Below are 10,027 nucleotides of genomic sequence, written 5' to 3'. Positions count from 1 at the left end.
TAGTATTATCACGTGCATTATGGTAAGTGAACAAACTAAACAGTATTTCGTACACGATTTAAGAACATATCTCACAATAGTACATCGCAGTAACACAATGAATACCTCACTCTGTTTACGAACATAACACAATGTTTAGAAATTACTAATATTCCTTCAAATTTAACTATTTTCTTTCTCTTTATTATCAGACTGATTAGATTAAATGACTGTGTTGTTGTCACCAATATGGGCTACTTGGACCCTTCGTCCGCATTGCTTTCTTTTTTTTTTGAATCGCCAAGGCTTAAACCTCCTCTATGTGCCCCCATCCGTATCGTCCGTACCCGAATTTGATTTTTTTTTTCAATTCTGCTTTGCTATCCAATGGGGGGAAATGAAACGTCCATACCCTCATTTGAATAGTTTTAATGCTGTTAAAATTTTTTGCTATGCAATTGTTGCAAATAAGCGTCCCTACCCACTATAGTGTCCGTTCCCCCATCTGTTGCATCCGTACCCAAATCAGAAGCGTCCGTCCCCCAATCTGTGGCGTCCGTACCCCCATCAGAAGCGTCCGTTACCCTATCAGAAGCGTCCGTGGCCCAATTTGAATCATTCTCAATACTGTTAGAATTGCTATTAACCTGCTAAAAATTTGCATCTCATCATCAAGGGGGTAGTAATTAGGTACTTGTGTTCTCGCCAAACATCATTGTACCTTTTCTGCATGATATTTGGTGTAATATTCTCCAGCTAGGAGACCAGCAAAGAGTAAAATTGTTTTGGCCAGCTTGCAAAAAAAGCATAATTTCATCAACACATTAAAGAAAACAACAAAAGCACTTTTATTTCAAGATTTTATTTTAAACTGCTATGCTTCCCTGTTTATCATAAGTAAGAGTGCTACATAAATTCTGCACGATATCTGACATAGACCATCCCCTCATGAACTCTCAGAGAGAGTAATTTTTGTGAGCTGTAGCCATAATTTTCATATATATATCCTGTGAATAACCTGGTGCATACACACTGCACGCGCATTTAATGTTAGAACCTGTACCCAAGAAGCATTACAATTGGTTATACCGTGTGTAATTATATCAACCTATGTCTTGGCATAGAAAACCTTTTTTTTTAGAATACTCGGTAAACTGTACAATATGGTAATGAAGTGATTCTGATTGATCAGAAATAGACCTGTATTTGAAAAATGATTGCCTTATCTTGTTGATCTTTTAGAGCGTCTTAGCTTCTAGATTGTCCCTACGAATTACATACAATTCTGTGTCATTATCACATGTGTGTTAAATTATATCTCAGATGTAGATTGGCTGCTATTATGTACGACTATACAAATCGACACCTATAGAGCATAAACAGGATATGTGAAATCAGCATCATTTCGTTTTTTATGTATCAATTGTAACACAGTGTAGGTTGCAATAAAAGCTCAATCGCCAGCCAACTCCTGAAAGGCACCCAGAGCATTTTATAAGACTTGAAAGTTGGAAATATTCTAATTGGTGCAATCTTTATGAAATTGACATTTAATGCCACTGTTTACCACATTTGCGTTCAGATTTCTTATCAAAAGTGCCCAAAACGGCACAAAAATAATCTACATGGTAATCTTTTAGTTTAATGCGCCTACTGTAAATACTGTAGATGCCATAGCCCCACCAACCTCCGTCAAAACGTAGAAATGAAAATTTAAAACATAGAAATTCAAATATTTGACTGACATGCAGTCACTCTTTCATTAGTAGAACCGCTAGTAGTGATCAGTCTATTATATTAGGGCTTGGATTTTCTACCAGTTCTCACCACACAACGACATCGTATCTTTGCTCATCTAATTTCGATATGTAATGATATAATGTTATTGGAACTTGAACTAGAAAGTTTCAAGCCTCATGAAATGCTCTGGATGCCTTTAAGCGTATACAAATATGTCAAAGCAGGACACATTTATATACATGATGTCATGTATGAACGAACATATAATGGACAAGTGTTTCAAAAAGAGAGAATAAACTTTTAGATGATACATAGTTTGCAGTTTCTTTGTTTGTTTTTTTACTTTTCAATGTTAGATTGTAGCATTTTATTAATTCGTGTTTTACATTTTGCTTCTTACAGACAACATTTAGTCATTTGTGCATCTAATCCATCTGGGCAGAAATACGCAATAAAGACTATTATTATATTATCATTATTGTTATTCAGTCTATTTGACCGATATATTTCCATGATTATAATATTTCCAACAACCTTTGTAGTTAAGTAGAGGTGATAGTGTTACCTACCGCCTTATACACACAAAGCCCAAGATACATATAGGAAACACGATTTTCACGAAATACAGATTATGAGGGAATGCAGACTTTTCTACTATCCATTTATACCTTCTTATTCCGAGAGAGTCTACCCTGTCCATGTATCTCGATCAACGTTAAACAACCATGGCATCTTCAGTGGCCAATCAGTAAAAGCAGAAAATGTCATTTTCAACAGATACGAAATACAAAAAAGTACAATATTTTCAATGAATGAAAACCATGATGTTGCTACATGCATGTACGTTTTTGTACAAGGAGGAGAGGGGTGATATAAGGAATTGACAATCATTCCGCCTGCCTACCTGCCTACGTGCTCAGGCCAGAAACTGGCCCCTTGCTTTCCAGGAGAATCCTCCATGTTAGCATCCAATCATTTTTATACAAGATTGTTTTGCGCCCATACATCGTTTCTCGCTTGGAAACCTGTTGAACCATTGAGGATGCTCCCATCTCAGGTTTGGAACAATTTCAAGTTACCAATTATAAATTCAATGATGCCAAGTACCATAGCACTTATGGTTTTAGAAAGACATTGGGTTATTCGCATGCATGAAGTATCATTATGAAAAGAGTGTGACAAAATTGATTGTACCGGTAATACACACTCTTTATTTTTTTTTTAATTTTTGGTAAGGAATGAGTAAAAGAAAAAAGATTGTATTAATCTAATTGATGATGATAAGTATGAATGAAACATTCAATACATTAAGGTACCTTTGATAATTGATTTGATAAAAGATTTTCTTGGTACAAGAACGTCAATCTTTTAAGTTGTTTTAAAAAACTTTTACTAGGTTTACGGAATTTAGTCTTTAATAAACTAATTCTAAGTGTAAGAAATCCAGTCCTAAGGCCAGAATGTGTCTTTTGTACAATGAACTAAATCTTAGCACACGAATTTAATTCTAGGTGTGATAAAGTTTTAAACATGTACTTTTTTATTGTTAGAATTGACTTCTGACTGCAAGAACTATATTTTGTAAATATAAGATTCTTAGCATACGCAAATATGGGATTCATAAATTTCTCAAAAATCTCAAAACAGAGATGCTTGTATGAAGAATAATATTCCTACTGAAAGAATGTTCTTCGTACAGGAAAGAAAGAAGAAACGGGTTTACAGTCCATTCAAAGTCACCAAGAGTGATTTATATTAATATTTGTGATAATTTTGACAAATTTTTAATTAGATAATATTCGATTGACAATATATGAAAATATGAGTTAATTTCAATTCAACTAGATAATTTTAAAGTGGGCTGAAATCTCTTTATTTAGAATAATTCCTAAACATCTATGTTATTCTTCCACTTTTCAAAACATATACAAAAAATGGTAGAATATGGTTAACAATGGTAGAATGGTAATTCCCCCCATAAACGTAGATGCTAATCCGGTCCATCTGTCTGCGCATCTTTAGATTTCACTGCAGGACACTGATAGGTCCTTTGTGGAAAGCATTCTTCCCTATACTTCGCAAGGATGCCCTTTGACCTATTTATAAAGATGTTACAAATACTGGTAAGAAATGCTAGACAATGGTGAATGATGGTAAAATGATGTTACCATCATTTCGAAACTATTGCAAATATCATATTCTACATCATCAATATTTCAAATGGTTTAGAAAACTATTACACAAATAATTACAATAAATTGAAAATATTTTTAAATCTTGGCAACAACAGACCTTGCGATGACTTGAAATGGACTTTATATTGGGCATGAGGCATTTAAGGTTAACCAAAGAAAAAACAATGTAACCTTTCGACCATAAAAAAAAGAGCGTACCATAGTCATAGTTCACAAAATAAGCGGGGCGAGTCTTGTTTTCTAAATCTGAAGAGAAATGATATCTTTTCCAAATTCCAGATTGAAAAAAAGGAAATATTTGGCATAATAATCTATATCATATTTAGTAACTTAAAGACAGGAGGAAAGCAGGATACAGCACATTTTGTTTTCCTCCTTTTTTCAATCATGCCGGGGGCATCGGAAGCGTTTGACAGATGAACCTGCGCTTCTTGAGGCAGCTACGATCATTCCACATGGGATAACCAGTGGGACGCGACCAGTACTGCCCGCACATGTTCTTCAGTAGATTAAGACGCGACCATTTACGGTTATCTGGTGTTCCCGGATTCCACCCCTGTTGAAACACATGGAAACAGTTTAACGTCAAAATAGTAATTGCAATTCTACTCTGGTTTCAAAACACACAGACGTATCAACTAGTTGTGCTTTTTTTTCGTATCTCTACATTTCAAGACATTTTATCCCTTACGCTGGTGAAATGTATTGACTTGGGCATTAGAAATATATATTTTTTTATTTATTTTGCTATCATTAGATATCATAAATGGGATTCATAAAACACGTTTATGAAATCCTATTTGAGATTCGTAAAAAAATATTCTAAAAGATGCCAATGATTTAAAACAAAAGGAACGGGAAGAGACATCTACATTCATTTTGTTTATTTATAAATATAAGATAAATTCTGGTTGTATAATTTTTGCAGGTGATGTATTTAAAAGGCATTTGATTATAAACTTACTCTGTAGCCCAGCATAGACCCATCTTCCCAAAGCCACTGTCTCCTACGACGAATCAAGGCCCCCCTGTTCCTCATACCGATCCAATATTCAAAGTTTTCGCCCTCCGTGTGGACCAGGTCTTTCAGAGCGAGGTCTATCTGTTCTGTTTTAGGCATGGCTAGTCTCGCTCCTTCCCTCTCGCAGGCCATTCTGGCGTCACCGTGGGACATTGTTCGGAAATCGAGCCGGAAGCAGGACCTGGCGAGGAGTTTGTACCCGACTGGGCAGCCGTCACTCATAGCAGCTGCAGCAACAAGAGTTGGACGATCTCAAGTCCCCGTGATAAAATAGAATTTGTCACATCTCGATACATTTGGTGTTCACTGATTATGCAAATAAGGATGTCATAACATATGTCTATTAATCACTTTCCTTCACTATACGTTGAATTTGCTAAGTATGCAGGAAAAAGTGAAATACATATTGTAACATTAAGTGCCTTACATGATACAAAACATGTGTTATATAAGGCGGAGAATTTCAGGTTGTGTTTGGAATAGGTATGTCTTTTTGTTTATGCCAGTTTTTTGACCCTTTAAGGGACGTATTGTTATCGGAACAATGTTTTGGTTAGTTGTCTACATCATAAGTTGAATCGACCTTATTACACTGCACAGCGATATTTATCACGTATCAATCCGACTTTGTATTGTCGTGCGAACGTCTTGAACAACATAATATACGCAATCCCTACCGCCACCTAACTTTTTGCAATTTTGTCCACCATGCCGAACCACCGAACACGCGAACAAACGTGCGAAGTACTGTAATTTGTTTACTTGTTGTGATTTTCCTGTGAAACTCGATCTCCGACCACAATGGTCGATTCGTATTCTTACCGTTCGACGGGTGGATTGTTTACATTTTATTTCTTTGGGGCCCCCACAAACAATATGCAAATAAGCTAGATTTCACATTTTCGTCGTTAATTAATGAGGGACACGTGACAAAATGTCGGCCATATGTTGAGAGAATGTAACAAATAAGTTACAAATGTGAATCTGAATGTAGATTTTTTTTAAATTCTGAAATTTTTAGTTTTTGCCCACCAAATTCTACAATATGTCCCTTTCAATTCAGTGAACGGCAGGAATTCTGTCACCGTGCATCGATCAACAAAATAGTGACACTTTTGTCAATTATGGGGCACAAGGAAATCATGATTTTGAAATCAACCCTATCATCATTTGATCGTCAGGACCCGATCTATGTGTGTTCTAAACGGACATTCTTCGTCGGAGAAAAATTGTATCATCATGAGTTTGTAAACATACCTTGCAAGCTCTTTTAATTTTACCGGGATTAACAAATCACTGTGCTTTGTTGGTCAAATATTTTCTTTCATTGTTGCACTGACATTCTGTCACAAACGATATAGCCATACTTTGAGCATGGACGAAAACATGATTTGTACAACGTTTCTCCACACCAATACTAAAATGGCAGCAGAGTAAGTTGGTTGTCAATCAACATAGCAAAGAGAAGTATGTAAGACAATGTTTCCAACTATATCAGTTATACAGGTTTTATAGAAACAGATACAGATTTACACCAAAACATTTCAAAAGATCACTAGTAGGTTATTAAAGCTGCCTTTGAAATTCATTTTTCGATTACATTCTATTATTTTACCTCTTCAATAACAAATTCATTCATTCTATCGGTATGATCATATAACAATATGTATCATTCTTAAAAAAAACAATATTGCTCGGTATAAGTAAAATATTACTGACATTTAGTGCAAAATGTGGTTTCATGCGTAGAATAGAACCGCCAAAAATATTAATAATCAAGACACAATTAGATTCCTTGAGACCCTGTGAAATTAGTAGAAAAAAGTTAATTGTTCCAATTCAAAGAATTAAGTTACCATTATCATTTGTTGCATATTCGGTGTAAAACCGGACGAAGCTGTCACCCTTGTTTGTACATTACCTGTAGTGTTCGTTGACATGTCTGGTTTATTTGACTTCAGATGCTTCCTCCTTTGCAACTTGTCGGTCTTAGGTAAAAGAAAAATAGAAGAAGCTATATTAATCATTCATAGAAACAAAAATTCACATAAAATCACCATTGATGGACTAATTACAATAAACCCATATGGCAAGACGTGTTATCTTTACCATGTCAATGTACTTGAAGATACAAACCAAATAAAATACAGCCAGACTCAAAATTTATTACACAGAAAAAAAGGAATCGGAGGTATAAAAGTCTTGTAACCTTTGTCATATTCGGCACTGTGGTTGTCATCTCTGGCAGTGTCATGTTTTCCAGTGAAGATCGAGGGTCATGACCGCCTGCCGTCACATTTTTAATGATGTTGCTGGTCAGTGGCTGAGTCAGAAAAGAAGGCAAGCTTTCAAACAACAAATATACTAAAGAAAATAACGAACCTTGGCCATTGAATAATATCGTTACCTACATTATGTAACTGAAAATCAAAAAGTATTGTGCTTGTTTTCCTCTAATCAAGTTACTGCTTATAATTTTTTGTATAAAAAAAGTGTTGTCGCTGTAAAAAACCTTGAAGGACAATTTACTCGAATGGTAGGATACCAGTCTGCAATTTCATAATGTTTATGCTTCGCAATACACGCATTCTGACAGTACAGTGCAAAATATAGGAAGACCGACCGGATGAAGCTCTCCTTTGCTCTTCGAGTTGGCAGTGAAATAAATGCCGACAGCAACCCCTATTGCAACCACGACTGCCACTGAGATAGCGATGATAATGCAATGACGTAGATGGAAGTGGAGCGGTGTGCAGCATGTATTTGCTGAGTCTGTGGAAATTTATGTTGATTTTTATTGAGTTAACGTCATAGAATCACCACAGGTTATCAATTCACCTACAGTTTGGTTGCCTTCAGCTGCTATTATTCCGACGTATTAAGCTCTTTGTTGGGTCAGAGCGTTTCAGGTATAGAGTCGAGGATGCGGTAACGATTCTGGTTGAGTTAAAACCACCCCAAACCTCTGTTTATGACTAATTCAAATCCCATTATGTCATACTTGAGCCGTGAGTACGTCCCATAGCTATACGTTTTTTTACCGGAAAGGTCTGTATTCTACAGTATCCCACGGGCTTATAATTGTGTTCCATCGGCTTTAGAACACTAATTCAAATGCTCTCCGCGTGCGTCGCGTTAGACTAGTTCATTCTGAATACGACAAATTGCACATATCAGTTACATTAGGCAAATATTACTGTGGTGAAATAAGTGTTATAAGTATACAAGTCATTTTAACGAATAAATCACAGACAGGAAAAAACCCAAAGCAAGAGGAACTTTTAGAGACACTTTTGTGTGTGAAAAATAACACATTTTCACAAGCTAAATACCATTCTATGCTTACTTCTGCCATGAATATTTAAACGTAATGCATGTAATACTTCCATCTGCCAGGATGTCAAAAGGCTTTACCTTATATAGCCTTGCGTCAATTCGTTAGTGTGCATGCTCTCTATCTAACAGAAATAAGTGTTGAATAAATAATTCATAGAAATACATGAGTGAAAATCTATTCAAAGTCTCACTGCTCGTTGCAAATATATATATTTCTTATATTTTTTTTGGAATGGTCACCTCGTAAACCCGAATGCTTTACCACATATACATATCATCAAGTAAACATACCTTTATAACTGAAAAAAATATTTTGGTGCATTTCTAGGTCTGATCATTGTACATTGGTTTTGGATTCAGTGACAACAGTGTGCGTTCTGATGAATTACAAATTTCAGAATGACATTTGGGGCCCAGCCATTTTGTCACTTTGTACAAGCCACCAGTGATGCCGCCAAAAGGCAAGAAAGGGAAGGGGACTGACTACCAGCCCTCCTCTCCCTACGTCTACAGAGACTCGAACCGGTCGCAGTGCATTCAGTGAGTCCTGGTGACGCGGGCGGTTCTGCTGTTCCGGCGAATAGTCAGAAAATCAAGGGGACGACTCAGTGGTGGGCCGCTATTCTTCCCTACCCCCACAAAGAAAACGCAACCAGTAGAAGAGCAGGAACAATCAGAGGTTCCCTGTGGCTTACAGTCTATCTCTTCGAAGTGGAAAGAAAAGACGAATCCACAGGTTCTGACCAATGAAGATTTGCTGGCTGAATTTTGGCTCAATAACCCGATTTTTTGCTCGACAAGTCTCAGGAGCATAAAAATATTCATTTTTAAACCCAGAAGGATACAACTCATCCAGGAGTTTATTGAGAAAAAACCGCGAGGATTGGGAGAAGAACCACGGCACCCTGCCGACTGGTGAGTCGAAAGTATTGTAGTGCATTGTTCTGAACATCAATTCAATCTGAATTTTCGAAGGAGAAATATTTGTAATAATTGTCCTGACGGGTTAAACTCTGTTCCAAGCATTTGATTTGTTATCATACTGATTTTATTTGCATAATGTCGGCCAAGTTTGCCAACCTAGAATATCTCCTCTGTAACCTGTTAATCTATGTGTGTTGGCAATCGATTATTGTGGAGGAATTTTCTTTTTTTTAAATTCCAATACTGGAGTTAGACTCCGATGCAGACTCAACCCGGCTGTTTTCTTTTTCAAGCTATTGATTTTATACTATTATATTTTTTTTTTCTTATTGCTGGCCGGGATAGAGTCTGTGTCCAGTCGGCGCCACAAAGTAAAGAAGATTAAACAAGAGTGGTGTTTAAAAAACACACCGGCGACGTGAGGATTATGCAAAGTAGGTCCTCATTTGCATGATTTATATCTTACTATTTTAGCCTTCACCAAACATTCAAGTGCCACAAATATAAAGTTTCCGTTAATTAGAAATATGGAACAATAGTATTTTCAACTTAATTATGCAAATTAAGTCTCCACTGTGATAATTTTGCATCTATACATGTCCCTATCTTTCTCAGTAACATATCACATGTTTGGATGGTCCAATCATTGAACGCAGCGGGTTTGTAAAGTTTCTCAGTAATCATGCAAATTAGATTCTGAAATGCATAATCACAACATAATGAACTAAAACATAATCTGAACTATCTTCATACCAGAAAGCATGGATACGCAGAGTTGTTTTCTTTCAAAGTCGGCTATGAGCTATATAGCACTCAAAAATCACGACCATGG

At 36.2% G+C, this 10,027-nt stretch overlaps 1 protein-coding gene across 1 annotated transcript; it reads right to left on the bottom strand.

Annotated features, from left to right (window-relative positions):
- Positions 1-4,299: 4,299 nt before the first annotated feature.
- Positions 4,300-5,067, bottom strand: LOC136420291 (galactose-specific lectin nattectin-like). Its single transcript, XM_066407140.1, has 2 exons — positions 4,879-5,067; positions 4,300-4,470 (listed from the first exon to the last, which is right to left on the bottom strand). The coding sequence occupies exons 1-2, from the start codon at positions 5,065-5,067 to the stop codon at positions 4,300-4,302; spliced, it is 360 nt and encodes a 119-aa protein (XP_066263237.1).
- Between the last annotated feature and the right edge of the window lie 4,960 nt (positions 5,068-10,027).

This window comes from Branchiostoma lanceolatum, chromosome 15 (assembly GCF_035083965.1).
Source record: "Branchiostoma lanceolatum isolate klBraLanc5 chromosome 15, klBraLanc5.hap2, whole genome shotgun sequence".
NCBI classification, from domain to species: Eukaryota; Metazoa; Chordata; class Leptocardii; order Amphioxiformes; family Branchiostomatidae; genus Branchiostoma; species Branchiostoma lanceolatum.
The sequence above is the reverse complement of the archived record's forward strand: the minus strand, read 5'-3'. Positions and strand labels throughout refer to the sequence as shown.